General features: G+C 35.1%; 1 protein-coding gene across 1 annotated transcript in view; it reads right to left on the reverse strand.

Moving 5' to 3' along the window:
• LOC137640084 (5-oxoprolinase) overlaps positions 1 to 18,153 on the reverse strand; it is a 547,197-nt gene that overhangs the window by 304,720 nt on the left and 224,324 nt on the right. The window contains exon 9 of the mRNA XM_068372538.1: positions 9,194 to 9,395. Coding sequence (XP_068228639.1) covers positions 9,194 to 9,395 — 202 coding nt within the window. The remainder of the gene's footprint in view (positions 1 to 9,193; positions 9,396 to 18,153) is intronic.

The raw sequence follows: 18,153 nt of genomic DNA on the forward strand, positions 1-18,153 counted from the left end.
TAATCTCTCTCTCATTCTCATCTCCCATCACTGGCACCTCAACACCTGCAACAGTAATTATATCTGCCTCCCTATTATCCTCAACATTCAGAAAACATTTAAAATATTCTGCCCACCTTTTCCTTGCCTCCTCTCCTTTTAACAACCTTCCATTTCCATCTTTCACAGTCTCTTCAATTCTTGAACCAGCCTTCCTTACTCTCTTCACTTCTTTCCAAAACTTCTTATTTTCTTCATATAAATAACCCAATCCCTGACCCCACCTTAGGTCAGCTGCCCTCTTCGCCTCACTTACCTTGCGCTTTACTTCCACATTTTTCTCTCTATATCTTTCATACTTCTCTACACTATTACTCTGCAGCCATTCTTCAAAAGCTCTCTTTTTCTCTTCCACTTTTACCTTCACTCCTTCATTCCACCATTCACTGCCCTTCCTTATGCTGCCGCCAACAAACTTCTTGCCACACACATCACTTGCAATCCCAACATTTCTTTTACTAACTTCCACTCCACTAAATTATCAGTTTCTCTTACTTTCACTTCGTCATATGCCATTTTCAACCTTTCTTGATATTTACTTTTTACTCCCAGTTTTATTAGCTCTTTAACCCTCACTAGCTCCCTTTTACATACACCTACTCTATTCCCCCACTCTTTTGCTACAACTAATTCTCCTTCCACCAAAAAATGATCAGACATACCGTTAGCCATACACGTCTTTCAATCTTCTAAAAATTCTTTTAGTTATCAACACATAATCAATTAACGCCCTTTCTATCACTCTTCCATTTGCCACTCTTACCCCCATATATACTTATTTTTATCTTTCTTTTTGAAAAAGCTAGAACTTGTTTTATAATATATAAAAACAGGAATCTTAAAGTTGTCTCACAAAGTGAATACAATCCTAGATAGCTTATGGTGAACAATATATTGGAAAGATGTCCAGGTAGCTCGCACTGAGAGGCGCTACCTCTCCCTTAGTATCATAGGCAATTGGCAACAAAAACTTCTTTGTGATGTCTGTATTGCGCTGATTTTTCTATAATATTTTAAATCATACCGTGTAGAATTACGTTTAACAAATGCCCTTGTGGATCATTTATTAGCAGGGAAAAGAAGTTATTAGATTGGAAGCAATATCAACTCACCATGATGGATGTACAGCAAAGCTGAAACACTCACTGCATGTGATCTTGGACTTTCTCAGTCTACAGTTTTGACAATCATCAAGGACAAGAAAAGGACAAGGAAGGCTGTTAAATCACCCTTTTTTTTGTTAAAATCTTATCAACAAAAAAAGGCAGAGCCTAATGATGATACAGTAGGGTCCCGAATTATGCGAGAATTTGGTCGATGAAAGGCCTCGTGTAATTGGAAATTCGTATATTTCGAAACACATCATGGCGGCAAACAGCAACCTACCCGTCAATTTTTTTTTCACTCCATTTCTAGCTTTCTAGCTATATATATACTGTATATACACTGTGTGTGTGTATGTATGTATGTATATATTATATATATATAAAACATATATATATATATATATATATATATATATATATATATATATATATATATATATATATATATATATATATATACTGTAGCTTTTATCTTAACAATACTGTAAGAAATCCTTCTTATAGATTTTTTTATAAAATACTGTACAAAATTTCTTTTATGGATAAATAAAACAATAAAAAGTTGTTAAAGTTTTGATAATATTCTATGACTGTAGTATTTACTACTGTACTATGCATAGCTTACTGTTTTCAGTATTTTCCGAATGATGTAGAATTATTTCCTATAGATACAAAAAACAAAAAAGGGTTTTCAAGGTTTGATACAGTACGTATCTAGCAATAGTTAAAAATTACAGTATAGTACTGTATATCCATGATGACACTCCCACACGTAAACACGGCCACTAGGCGCAAGTGTGCAATAGGCTGCTGTACGATAATCACGCTTTTTTTGCCCTGAGCGGTCATTTCACTAATGATAATTTTTCAAAGTTAATATAATTTCTTTATGCTTATAATTCGTAATTATAGTTAAAAGTAGGGATATTAATTAAATGGTTGAGTAAAAAAAACAATTAATACTACTATTATTTAATTTCAAATGGCTACATAATACTAAATATTCTAATGGGTTCTTTTTATCTTCAATCGTAAATCTTACGCCTGGATAAGTAACAAAAGGAAAGGGATAGGTCTCTCTCTCTCTCTCTCTCTCTCTCTCTCTCTCTCTTCATATCGTTTCCTGTATAGTTTTCAAATATGTTCGTCATACATTTGTACATTATTTATCCACTTTATCTCTCTCTCTCTCTCTCTCTCTCTCTCTCTCTCTCTCTCTCTCTCTCTCTCTCTCTCTCGGCGTTTCCTTTCCCTTTATAGTTTTGTGAAATTTCGTTGTCCAGTCATTCGGTAATGAGAAGTCATTTTCGCTTTCGACATCGAAAGAAAACTTTGTTTCTTCAATATACTCATCACTGGAGGATTCAGAACTAGTGCTCTCATTATCAAACAGGTTATCATTATCAAATTCCACAACAAGAATATCATTTATTTCATCTAAAGAAATAACCTTCCTCTTCAGACCTTTCATTACAAAAGGGACGACAAATAACCACTTATGCATGAACGCCCGAGCGCACTGATAGGAAACCAGTTCAAACCAGAGTTTTGTAACATCAAGCTACCTTCAGAAAAATAGTTGCCAGACATCATATAAGTTTCTATTCACAGTCCCCATATGCTGAGAGTGTTGCCAGGTGGTGATCCCATACTTACTATACGAGTAAAGTAACATCACGAGACTGACGGCTTGTAAAAGGCAATTAAAGTCATGAACGGAATATACAGTTGAAGGCGGTACCGAGTAGATCGTGGTGAACGGTTTATCACGTGGGTGACGCTTAACAGGTTAAAAAAACATTTTATATAGTTCGGTATTTTCTCTATCCATCCTCTCCCAGAAAACCTTCAAATGTGAATTATCGGAATGTGTGCAGATCTTGGCAGTGCGATAACTAGTTAGCGACTGAGAATAAAAAAAATAAAAAGCCCGATTGACGAATGACGATGCTGAAGAAGAGGATATCGAATACCGATTTTTCCCTAATTGATTTTTTCTACGTTCTGTCTAATCCAATGTACAGTACATTCTTATGTAAAGGGCGAACCCCAACATTTCTTGATGCTGCTACACTTTAATTATAGATATTTTACCACCTATTTATAATCTTTATTTATAATAACATCTTTAGTAAAAACTCTTCAATATCACTTTCAGGAGTAAATGCGTTTATGATCGACGATGAAACGTAAAAAAAAAAAAAACGTTTTCCTTTTAAGAAGGCGTTTTTTTAGGAAAAAAAACAACACGAAACAAAATTGTTCATATTTCATATATTTTGATTTTCTAAGGATAAATAAAACATTAATTATAACATTATTATTACATAGTACCTGGTAAGATATCTTTTGCCGCAAAAGTTAACCTATAGACAGATGTTAAAATTGGTTAGCGAGTTCGTTATGATCGGCGATGGAACGTACTAAACAAAGTAATGGGTTTGGTTGTGGTGACATGTTTGGCAGTAGCATGATATAAAATAGTCTTTATTTTGATGGTTTTTAATTTAAAGTTTAATGAATAAGGATTTTTCACCATAATCACAACGTAAGTATAGAAATTAATTAGTACAAATATGGAATATTATACATATAGGTGTTGGACAGTTAGGCTAGGCCTAGCGACAAGTTCACACAACAGATGGGCAAACCTTAACATTTTTCATCCAAAACTAGTCTTAAAATGTTTGAACAGAAATCTTTCTCTCACATTCTCCCCCCCCCCCTTCTCAGACATCAGGGAACCATCACCCCCCCCCCCCAATAGAATTAAGAAAACAATAGATTTCCTACGCTTCGCGGTGCTTGACTCGCGGATTTAGAATGCTCCTCGCAAATACGGGAAAATTAATTTTTAAAAACTATCGATCGCGTAATTGAGGAATCGCGTAATTAGAACACGTGTAATTCGGGACCCTACTGTATGTTAAGACTAACAAGGATGGAATTTCAAACTAGAAAAAAAATATGACCGTCTGAACTACACTCAAGGTTTACGGCAGGTCTTTCATAGTATCAATATTTCACAAATATTGATGATAATTTCCACTATGTGAAAGTTAGTGGTGAAGCTGCAATTGCTGATAATAGAGAAAAAGAGGATTATTGTTGAAGAATAATACTTGCCTAAACAAATATTAAAAATAGACGAGAAATGTTTGCTCTGGAAGTGAATGCCCAAACACACACATTCATCAAGAAGCTAATACAATACCTGGATTTAAGGCTTTTAAAGAACATGTAACTCTTCTTTTAGATAGAAATGTTTCAAGATATAAATTAAAACCTTTGAAGTGCATTAACAAGCCTTTACTTCCCATTCATTTTCGTAACAATAAAAAAGTGTGCAAGAATACATATTTTTTTTATGATTTTTTATCTTTGTAAGTTGTTTCATACCTTTAATAAAAGAAGATTTCCTTCAGAATGATATTCCTTTGAAGGGACTTTTCCTTTAGGATAATGTTCTATGACATCCACAGTTTCTTGGTGATTTGCATCATTTTGTGAAAGTGGTGCATATTCAACTTATGGATCAAGATGCCATAGAAACGTTCAAAGCCCATTATTCACAGAACACATTGACTCAGGCAGTAAACCAATCAAACACAAGACACTCCAAATATTCTGCTAAACCGAATTAACAACCTAGCTTTGGTATTGTAAGAAGTAACAAACATATGAATGGAATATTGGAAAAGCTTTTAAAAACAAATAGCCTACATTAAAGGACTTATCATGAAAAGAAGAAACATGCAATTTGATATACATTAGATACTTTTTATCAGAAATCATCTTCCCCTGCTTTCAACAACTTATGCATACAGTACATAGATATGAGAAAGGTGAAGCTTCCTGAAACTTTCATAGAATAGCCCGTTAAAAAGTAAGAGGATGGAATTAAAATTGATGAGCCTATATTTCTGTATCGTTCCCCATCCCTATTTTAACAATTAGTGTTATGTTTCAGTCATCCACAATAAATCATAAGCTAAGTGTGAATTCTACAAATATCTGTTGCATCAGTACTTACTGATGCAAAAGAAAAGAATTTGATTTTTCTTCTCAATAAAGTGGTCACTTGGTTTACAAGTTTTATCTGTTTCGGGATCATGCTCACAACCAAAAATGCATGTAAACCATAAATATTTTTCCAATAAACGAAATCCATTCAACGCATTCCACATGTCCATAAATACATACATAAACTAATTTTTAAAGCTTTTTAATGTTATTTACAAATCAAATTATAATCCCTAATATGAAAAAATGAATACAAATTAATAATTCACAATAAAAATACAAATATATTGACAAATTAACTCGCAATTTACTTTTGAGGAGAATTGTGGCTGGTGTGAGAGAGGAGGTTACTGTTTGGAGGGAGAATGTTCCTCTATGAGACCTTTATTGAGAGTTCTCTCTCTTCACAGGCTTTTCCTATCACTAACTGCATCACTTAACTTATACTTTCTGGATACTTGGTTGTCTTTTTTATCATTCTTAAATTCTGTTTTGTCCTTTGCTTTAAAATGTCGTGAACATGCAATATCACATTGCTGGTATCAAATAGATTTGGAACTCACCCTGCCTCCTTTTAGAATATTTTGCAGGTTTTCACACATTCTTAATATCTCCTCAGTTGACACCTTATCTGTGTCCTCTTAATGCTGCAACTTATTCAGCTCCAATACCATTGAATTTTCAAAAAAAGTATTTTCGGTAATCACGTCGACTAACTGCTTGTCATTAATCCAGATGAGTAGAAACCCTTCAGTATTAATAACATGTTTCCTTTGATTTGCTAATGACAGCACAAGTTCCACATTGGCTAATGGTTCGATATCCTTTTTATCATTGAGAATTATAACTGTACCCATCGTGGATGTTTCCGTACAGCCTTTGTAGGTCAGCTGCATGCATAACCTTTGTCTTCTTACCATCTATCTTAACCATCTTGGGGGCCATTGTCATGATAACGTTAACTTTGCAGCTCAGCACAAAATGTCTTTATGATGAACAATACAGATTACAACTAAAAAAAAAACATGTGGTCACAAATGTACAAAAACAAATTTCAAAAATGTATGCAAGAGATGATTCTTCTACTAGTGCTGCTGGGAGAGCGATAGAATCAGGCTCTGGATAAGTTGGGGTTACGAGCTTATACGAAAAAAAATGGCATAAAAATTCTGTGAACATTGCACGGACAACGTATGGGTATGTGTGCTAGTCTCGTTGGTATTTGTCCACAAAAAATGAACATACAGAAGGAAATTTTGCTTGCAGACAGATGCAATACTTGTAAGCCAATTTGAATTTGTATGTTTGCAAACCAATTTGCTCGTACTCTAAGTTATTTGTAAACCAAGGTATGTATACTGTACTGTATTTTTTTTAGCAGTTACTGTATTGTACTCTGTTAGTACGCATATGTCTTCTGTTAAAATATTGAAAAGTATTTTTGGGCTCAAGCCATGTCGTCCTGATGGAAGGTTCCTAAGAGTAGCTTCCTAAGGGATATTTGACTACAGTGATATTCCCAGAGAATTTACCTTTAGGTCTCCAGAATTCTAACTCCTGGCGCGAATATCCGTAAATTTCTCTCAAGGATATCGAGTAATATCAGGGGACATATTCTTGACACGCCACATAGCAATCTGCACCCCGAATAGCGTTTACGCTTCGAGGGGGAAAGTGGCAGAATTAGAAGGGGAGCCGTATCAAGGTTACCCCAGTTCCCATACTACTATTGAGTATCACAACAGCGCCATATCCAATATGGCGGACATTCCTAATTCTGTAGCGATTTTGCCTCTGGAAAGTTGAGTATTGAATCTTTACAATGTGTGTATTTTAGCTCCTGTCTCACAGTGAAATTAGAGTAATTTATTGTGATTAGGAGCTAGGCCTGTTACCGGAGGAGCCATGGGCGCTGTCGTTCGTTAGGCATGTGTTATTTAGTTGGTAGACTAGATTCCCGGTTTAAATAGCATTAATAATTTAATTATGGAAGCTATTTAGGCAATCTATACTTGTAAAGATATTTATATGCATAATTTTTCCTTTTCTGTGTCGATCGTATATGTCAGAGTTTTGGTGATATAGGTAACCGAGATCTCGAATTGCGTCCTAATTCGCCGGACAATTGCATGCTTAAGATGCCAGAGTTCTTTGACTTACTCATGTAAGTATATTTCATATCATTGTATGCTTGCAAACAATGGATATAATGGACACTGATATTGGTTCGGCAATATATACAAACCATGAGACTGGTTGTATATTCAGTGTATACTTATGTTTGTTCATACAATATATGCTAACCTTGAGGCCCCTTTTCTAATGTCTAGAATGCCTCTTCCTTGTAGGGGGCAGGAAGCACTAACATCGTTTATGATTAGTGATGATGACAGATAACGCTAACGTCATTTGTCTCAAATGGTCCAAATGACCATAGAAATATTGTCCCAAGGTTAAGGCACTGATGAAAATCCACAGATGCATTAATTCTCTGGTATGTTTCCATCAGGAGGACATGGCTTGAGCCCAAAACACGGATTTTGAGCGAAGCGAAAAATCTATTTTTGGGTGAGATGGCCATGCGTCCTGATGGACCCACCCTTCTTTTCTAAAAGAAAAGATCTTCACAGTATCCCTCCCAAACTACTGTATCTGTAGCACCATGCTCAATGCTACAAGGAATGTGCGCCATATTGGATATGGCGCTGTTGTGATACTCAATAGTAGTATGGGAACTAGGGTAACCTTGATACTGCTCCCCTTCTAATTCTGCCACTTTCCCCCTCGAAGCAAAAAACGCTATTCGGGGTGCAGATTGCTATGTGGCATGTCAAGAATACGTCCCCTGATATTATGCGATATCCTTGAGAGAAATTTAAGGATATTCGCGCAAGGAGTAAGAATTCTGGAGACCTAAAGGTAAATTCTCTAGGGGTATCACTGTAGTCAAATATCCCTTAGGAAGCTACTCTTAGGAACCTTCCATCAGGACAACATGGCCATCTCACCCAAAAATAGATTTCCGTTTATTGAATAATATTCATTGTGACTGAAGTTTGGATAGACTCCACTTAGGTTTGGGTTTGGTTAAGATAAGATCCCCATTTGACATCCTTTTAGTTTAAATTAGGGGTTTCTGAATGGAACCTCATTAAAAGTAGATAGAAAAGTATCTGTATATATTTTTGATAGGAGGTAGGGAGGTAGGGTGAACGTAAGGTGATGAAAAAAAATTATCAGTTATTTAGTTAGCCTTTTCTGATGCAATTTAGTAAAAATTAAATTTGCATGAAATACTGGATATATGATGAAAGAAAAGAAATCTGAATGGTTGCAGGATAAGTGAGATCACACAATACATGAGCATATGTGGCAATACTATACACAAAGCACTATAGTCTGAAAAATAATACTCACACACAAGTACAGTACAGCTTAAGGCACCAGACAAGACAAAAGCCCAGGGTAATTATTGAGACATTTAACAGGAACACTAACATATATCATTTACCAGTCACATCTATACTGATTTTGCAGTTTTCTGACTTAATGGGATCCCACTCAAAGAGTATTCAGTGTATAAATCTTATGCATCCTCTAAGTAAAACTCTTTTTCCCTAAGAGACAGTTTTGATAAACAATCATCAAATACCACCCCAGGAACTCTGAATCCATTTATATTTTTTTTTATAAATGTTCAATAGAAGAAATCTGAAAATAAAAGGCCACATGATGAAAGATAAACATAAAATTTGAAATCATGGTAAAGTAACAATAAAATGAGGATCTAACAGAAATGAAAAGCAAATGAAACTTATTTGAAAAATTTGGGAAATATCTGTAAAATTCAACTGTCTAACTACATGTGGCAAAATATTAACAAAATGGAAAGCAAAATTCAAACTCAAAAATTTCTATCCTTTCTAATATACCCTGTAAAGTGTTATGAAGCAATGTAAAAGTGATTGAAGTGAACTCAAATTGTTGCCGCATATATACAATAATATCTTAAAAGACATTTCTACCTTTCTCATAGTTTTTGGAACATGGTTCTTGAGCTTCCTCCACTACATCAGCTAATGCCATCCCGTATGCAGACAGTATACCAGCATATTTATGAATCATTACGGTTTGCATCCCTAAAGATCGTGCTACTGCACAAGCATGCTGACCACCTGCACCACCAAACACAGCAAGAACATGGCTTGATGTATCATGCCCTTTTGCCTAAAAATAATGATTAAAGTAAGACTTAAAAATATCCTTTTCAGTATTATATAATGTAGATCTACAGTTAGTTATTTTCTCTTGCATGATCATTTAAACAACTCACTAATAAAGCCTTAGGAGAATATTGAAGGTTTTGAATCTAAAAGTATAATGTTCATTTCAAAATATCTTTATTTTCAGTCCTTGAACAGGCAATTTCTTGAACCACAAATCCTGCATCTTTCTTGTATTCAAGCTTCAGTAACTTATAAATAATCCTTTGCCATAGTTAGTAAATAAGGAATTCGGATAGTGAAATAATCTTTTTTAAATAGCTTGTCACTCTCAATCTACAAGCATAAAAAAGTATCAATAAATCTTTTCCATGGCATATTCTCAATTATATTACAAAGTACTGTAAATATTATCAAATATACTGCATAAAAAGGTTACTCAGAGCAGTAAAAAATGGATATCCTGTCAAACAACTTTGTTAGTTGAAGAACTTTGTAGAAAAAGAACTGTCACTAATGCTAAATATCTAATTTTATTAATTCTGTGTTCTATTTATTTTTCACTGTACAATAACATCAAAGACAATTTAGATCCCGCACTGTGCATTCTATTCCTAAATATTTAATCATGACTGATTTTTACTTGGAAAACTTTTTCATTAGTTACCCTATATGATATAATGTATATTTCCGCATAAAACATCTTTAGATATGAATGGCTAAAAATTATGGCAAATTTTATTAAATTTATCTCATATTTGTAGTATAAAATGACTGCTAAATTACAAACGAAAAGATGTGTATATGAAAGCTTTTGAAATAAATTATGTTATCAAATATTGGTTTTGTAAAGACAAAGTTATTACTTATAATGTATCCTTAGAAATTCAAAATACTGTAAATGCAACTCTATCTTTTTTTATACATACATCATCTAAACGGAAAACATTTGTTTTTGTTTCCTTGACAATCACAATGAACAAACAAAAGAACGAACTCTGGTAGTCTATAACATATTTGTATTTCTATAATATCTATTCATAAAGTTATCTGAATAAGTTTGAATATTATATTAGGATTACCTGTACTTATTGTTAGTTAAATGTAAACATATCAATTATAGGAGTAAATTGAAATCAACTGATGATGTTTACATTTTTTAGCTATGCTTGCATGCATAGAAAACTAAAAAAAATACAAAGCAATATGTATTTTTTCTAGTTTTACAAATCTGAGTCCTTTAAATTAGGGAATGTCCAAGTGGAGCTGAAAAGGCCATTTAAATCATTGATGAGGTAATTAACGACAGGTGGTAAGAGCAGGTGAGTAGCCCCACCCACTTGCTGGTCAAAGTCTCCTCAATTTTGACCATTGGCTCAGGAATGAGAGGGGTGGTTGAGATGGGAAGTTCAATTTTAAAAAACAAATTACTTTTAAAATTTATTAGTTCTTATGCATATATAATACTTTCGTCCTTTAAAATTGGGAGACTCATTAGTGGGTAGTAAGTACCTATAAAACCAAACTGGTTAGTTCTCTTTCTTCCCTGGAAATGTCAGTCTCATTTGTCCCATAGAGGAGCAAAGGATATGACCCCAGCAACTTTCTATCAGCCCATCATAGGGATGAGTAGGCTGAGAGGGCCTGGCTAGTATGTTGGTTGGAACCTGGTATATAGTCAATGAAGGAATTTTTCTCCCTTGAAGGAGAGATGCAGTCTGGAAATAAATACCTGGAGCATAACGGCCAAAGGATAGGTATCTATTCCACCATCCTTCTTCTTGTAAAAGGAGAATGGGGAGAACTACTACTTAAGGATCCAATCTAATAAGACTGGTGCTCAGAAATGTAGCTTACCAGCATCAATGTCAGATCCAGCGTGTAATGGTAAGAAAGTGTATCCCTAAGTAAGAGGAATGAAAGAAGAAGCAGAAGAGCCAGTCATTCTACCTTTCTTCCTGATTTACATTGAACATGTTAAACATGATGCTTACAGTACTGTCCTATAAGGGAGCTAAGCTGGCTACATATCTGCTAGATCAACCATGTCAGGAAAAAAGAGAGAGAGAGAGTTGAAGGACTTGTAGGTACAGTACAGTGAACCCTCGTTTATCGCGGTAGATAGGTTCCAGACCCGACCGCGATAGGTGAAAATCCGCGAAGTAGTGACACCATATTTACCTATTTATTTAACATGTATATTCAGACTTTTAAAACCTTCCCTTGTACGTAGTACTGTTAACAAACTACCCTTTAATGTACAGAACACTTAATGCATGTACTACAGTACCCTAAACTAAAACAGACACAAATATTAAAGGCGATTTTATATCATGCGTTTCCTAAACACGCCAAAAAGCATGATAAAAAATGGCAACCAATGTTTTGTTTACGTTTATATCTGATCATAATGAAGAAACAAACGCATTTACACATCTGTGTATAGGTTAGTTTTTGCATCGATTATATTGATTATACAGTATGTTGATTTTGTTATTACCTACCAATGTTTTACTTAATTTTTCTTAGGACTTCCAAATGAAAAGTTTTTCTTTATGACGCCGACTGAAAAGACGGCGTCATAAAGTACGCTCAGTAAACAAAAGAAGGCATTTAACGCGCATGATGAAAGTGATAAATAATGATATTACAGTAAAAGCTTTTAGAAAATATGTTATTACAAATATTATTTACCGTATCTATATAAAATCATACATACGTAGCAAAGCAGGAAAACAATTTACGAAGAGAGAGAGAGAGAGAGAGAGAGAGAGAGAGAGAGAGAGAGAGAGAGAGAGAGAGAGAGAGAGAGAGAGAGAGAGTTGTTTTACGTACGTAAATGTAAATTTTAAACAAAAAAAAATAGCCCCATTTCATATAAAATAGGTTATTACAAATATTTTACTTTATCATATTACAGTAGAGTAGTCTGTATAATACTGTAAAGTTCAGTACAGTATGTTGTTGTTATAGTCGTGGCGATGAAATTCTCACGAAACAAAAACACGGCATTCCATTGCAACAGCTGATTCATCTCTCTCTCTCTCTCTCTCTCTCTCTCTCTCTCTCTCTCTCTCTCTCTCTCTCTCTCTCTCTCTCTCTCTCTCTCTTCGTGTTATACAATACTTACATATAGATGAAGAAACTAAAATTAGTTTTCTTAGTGTCAATTAAATACGAAACGAAAAAATTATGCCGAGTTTACATCCATTTCAATCGTTGCTAAAAATACGGCATCCGATTTCATCAGCAAACCACTATTTTTTGGGAAACATCATTTTATTCTAGAAAAATGCTACTCTTTAAATAGTGAATTGCACATTAAGAAAGAGTGTACTTTTGTTTTTAAATTTCGGGTGTGTTTTGAAAATCGAGTATTGTTGACTTCTTTTTGTTTTACTTTTGGCTGTGATTAGATCAGCTGACGTCTAGCTGCCGCTCTTGAGAGTGTACGAATACACTAACAAAGTATCGTTTATACCATTTCTTAACTTATTCAAACCGTTTACAGTATACAGTTGATATTACATAAGCACCAATGTGTTATAACCTATCAAATTTTTTTATTGTTACATTTAAAACAACAACACACACACACACACACACTCTCTCTCTCTCTCTCTCTCTCTCTCTCTCTCTCTCTCTCTCTCTCTCTCTCTCTGTGGGCTACTTTTCACTACCTCCCATTCCTTACCTCTCTCTATCTCTCTAACAAATGATATCTTTGTTGCTCCTCAAAGTTTCATTTATATTGAAAATCAATCATGATTCAATTTTCCTTACTTTCTCCAATCTCGCACCATCGGTCACATCGCGGTATTTTCGAAATTTCCGGAAAATCCGCGATTTTTGTATATACATGCGTTATGAAAAAAATCCGCGAAGTGGTGAATCCACGATGGTCGAACCGCGAAGTAGCGAGGGCTCACTGTATACTGTACTCCCTTAAGATGGTTGAGGGTTATTTGATTCATCAAACTCCATCATCTGTACGACTGCAGATTCTTCACAACCTAAATGAAATCACCTGACTTTGTGAGCTCTACCAGCAGGAGCTGGTACCTCGACCCCCTCAAAGGTCAAAACGTATGCCCTTAAAAGTCTCACGCAGTAAGATAGACATATATTCTGTGACAAATCTTTCTTGTTTCTACCCGTCCCAAGAAAGAGATGCTGACACTCAGGCACGAGATGTCAGATCCCCTTCAGCTATGACTGGAGAAAAACCTCTTTTAAACAGAAAATTGCCCAACTTCCCTGTTAGATAGATATAATGGACCATAGTTATCCAGATATCTCCTGTGCAGACCTGGCAAAATACCTTCAGCGAAGAGAAGCTGTATAGCATCCAACAATGAAGTGCAAATAACTTCACAGAATGGAGGTAGCTCTGAAGGTGTGGCTGATGATTCAAGGGTAGCTCTCTAAAAGTGATAACAGTCTGTGAATCCTTCACCATGTGGTCAACTGGGTAATCTTGAGGCCTGGCATGACCAACACCTAGTTGGTAAGCAGGTGAAACAAGCTAAAAGGAGAGGTAGGAGTCCAGATGATCCCATAGGGGATGGAAGATGTCCACAAAAAAATGGTCATGGGTCTGAACATCCGACCTAACACCTGCCCATGGCAACTGAATCTGTATGCCAGGAGATCCCTCTTGCCTGGACTATACCTGACTGACAATTCTATGGTGTTGGTTTACTGCCCTGAAGGGCATATGCTTTGTCAACTTGCAAAAGGGGTAGGGAATGCGTTAGGGCCCCCTTGCTCTTTGACATGGGCTATGGTGAATTTGACAGGCAACCACACAAGCGAAAGCCTCCTCACACATTGTTAAAGTGCTTGTAGTTAGAGACGGTACTTGTATTCCAGGATGATGTGCAGATGTACTTCCAATGATCACACACCTCAGGCATCAAGGTCCCCAGGTGCGAATCACACCCTTCCTTTGACACATCTGAGAATAGTTGCATGTCCATAGGTTGAGAGTCAGGAAGGACTCCACTGGTGAAGTCTCCCTCATCTAGGCACCAGAAGATGGGCCCATGCCTCCTGTTTCCCTGGGACAGGATGATTTGGACGATCCTTGGAGGCTGACCAGTGCTAAAAAACCATGGCGACATCACACATCCCTGTCTCAGCCCCACTCTTACTGGAAACCAATTGCTCACTTCATTTCCTATCCTAACACACGGTTTACTACCTTTATAAAAACTTTTCACTACTTGCAACAACCTTCCACCATTCCATACAACCTCATCACATTCCACATCGCTTCCCTATCAACTCTATCATACGCTTTCTCCAGATCCATAAACACAACATACACATCCTTACCTTTTGCTAAACATTTCTTGCATATTTGCTAAATTGTAAAAATCTGATTCATACATCCTCTACCTCATCTAAAACCACCCTGTACTCTTAAGATTGCATTCCCTATTTTATCCTTAATCCTATTAATCTACTGGTACCATTGACAACATAAAACACATATCAAACGCTCTCATCAACCATTCAAGTATAGTCACACCACCTTCCTTTAACATCTAAGTTCTCACACCATCCATACCAGGTGCTTTTCCTAGTCTCGTTTCATCTAGTGCTCTCCTCACTTCCTCTCTTGTAATCTCTCTCTCATTCTCATCTCCCATCACTGGCACCTAAACACTTGTAACAGCAATTATATCTGCCTCCCTATTATCCTATACATTCAGTAAACTTTCAAAATATTCCGCCCAACTTTCCCTTGCCTCCTCATCTTTTGACAACCTTCCATTTCCATCTCTTACCGTCTCTTCAGTTCTCAAACCAGCCTTCCTTACTCTCTTCACTTCTTTCCAAAACTTCTTATTCTCTTCATATGAACGACCCAATCCCTGACCCCACCTCATGTCAGCCACCCTCTTTGCCTCAGTTCCCTTGAGTTTTACTTCCACATTTTTCTCTCTATATCTTTCATACTTCACTACACTATTTTTCTACAAGCATTCTTCAAAAGCCCTCTTTTTCTTTTCCAATTTTACCTTCACTCCTTCATTCCACCATTCACTACCCTTCCTCAAGCTGCCTCCAACAACCTTTTTTCCACACACACATCACTTGCAATCACAACAAAATTTTTATTTTACTAACTTTCACTCCTCCTCTAAATTATCCGTTTCTCTCACTTTCACTGGCATATGCCATTTTGCACCTTTCTTGATATTCACTTTCTACCTTAGGTTTTCTTAACTCTTCAACCCTCACTAGCTCCCTTTTACATCCCTCCACTCTATTTCCCCACTCTTTTGCTACAACTAATTTTCCTTCCACCAAAAATGATCAGACATACCGTTAGCCATACCCCTAAACACGTGCACGTCTTTCAATCTTCCAAACATTCTTCTAGTTATCAACACATAATCCATTAAAGCCTTTTCTAACACTCTTCCATTTGCCACTCTTACCCATGCATAGTTGTTTTTATCTTTCTTTTTGAAAAAGCTAAAATTTATCACCATCTCTTGCTCAACAAACATATCTACCAGTCCCTCACCACTCTCATTTTCCCTGGTACGCCATACTTCCCAATGACACCTTCTACCCCTCCAGCGCCCACTCTAGCATTTAAGACACCCATGACAACTACATAATTCCTACTACCCAGTCCTTCTACACACCTAGTTAATTCATTTCAGAACTCATTTCGCTCTCCTTCACTATTCTCAAAACCTGGCCCATATGCACTAACAAAAGCCCAACATTCCCTATCCAACATAACCCTTAACACTTTAACCTGGATGATATCTCCTTCCATTCCACTACTTTACCTGTCATCCATTCACTCAGCAATAAAGCCACACCCTCTCTTGCTCTTCCCCTTTCAATCCCTGACACTCTACCAGTCACTTCAATAAAACTTCATTTCACCCTTCCCTTTTATCTTTGTGCCATACAAAGCCAATACATCCATTCTTCTATTCCTAAACATATTTCCAATCTCACATCTTTTAACCTCTATCATACTTCATCCACGCACATTCAGAAATCCCAAAACTAGAGTGCGGGGAGCAGTCACTCTCCCCAAGCTCCACCTTTTCGATGTCACACAGGTGTATATAATAAAGGAGGGGGTTCCCAGCCCCCTCATCCCGTCCCTTTTGGTCGCTTCTTACGACAAACAGGGATATGTTGGCACTATTCTATTTGTGGTTATGCCCAAGCGGCCACAAGGGATATATATATATATATATATATATATATATATATATATATATATATATATATATATATATATATATATATAAATATATATAAATATATATATATATATATATATGTATATATATATATATATATATATATATATATATATATATATGTATATATATATATATATATATATATATATATATATATGTATATATATATATATATATATATATATATATATATATATTTATATATATATATATATATATATACATACATATATATATATATATATATATATATATATATTTATATATATATATATATATACATACATATATATATATATATATATATATATTTATATATATAGATATACATACATATATATATATATATATATATATATATGTATGTATATATATATATATATATATATATATATATTTATATATATAGATATACATACATATATATATATATATATATATATATATATATATATGTATATATATATATATATATATATATATATATATATATATATATATATATATACACACACACATATATATTTATATATATACATATACATATATATATATATATATATATATATATATACATATATATATATATATATATATATATATATATATATATATATAGTATATATATATATATATATATATATATATATATATATATATATATATATATATATATACATATATATATATATATATATAATATATATATATATATATATATATATACATATATATATATATATATATATATATATATATATATATATATATATATATATATATATATATATATATATACATATATATATATATATATATATATACCAAGGCACTTCCCCCAATTTTGGGGGGTAACCGACATCAACAAGTGAAACAAAACAAAAAGGGGACCTCTACTCTCTACGTTCCCCCCAGCCTGACAAGGGACTCAACCGAATTCAGCTGGTACTGCTAGGGTGCCAAAGCCCACCCTCCCCCGTTATCCACCATAATGCTGAATCCCCTACTGCTGCTACCTCCGCGGTCATCTAAGGCACCGGAGGAAGAAGCTGGGCCTACCGGAACTGCGTCACAATCGCTCGCTATTCATTCCTATTTCTAGCAAGCTCTCATGCCTCTCTCACATCTATCCTCCTATCACCCAGAGCTTTCTTCACCCCATCCATCCACCCAAACCTTGGCCTTCCTCTTGTACTTCTCCCATCATCTCTTGCATTCATCACCTTCTTTAGCAGACAGCCATTTTCCATTCTCTCAACATGGCCAAACCACCTCAACACATTCATATCCACTCAAGCTGCTAACTCATTTCTTACACCCGTTCTCACCCTCACTACTTCGTTCCTAACCCTATCTACTCGAGATACACCAGCCATACTCCTTAGACACTTCATCTCAAACACATTCAATTTCTGTCTCTCCGTCACTTTCATTCCCCACAACTCCGATCCATACATCACAGTTGGTACAATCACTTTCTCATATAGAACTCTCTTTACATTCATGCCCAACCCTCTA

Source organism: Palaemon carinicauda, chromosome 4, assembly GCF_036898095.1.
Source record: "Palaemon carinicauda isolate YSFRI2023 chromosome 4, ASM3689809v2, whole genome shotgun sequence".
NCBI lineage: Eukaryota > Metazoa > Arthropoda > Malacostraca > Decapoda > Palaemonidae > Palaemon > Palaemon carinicauda.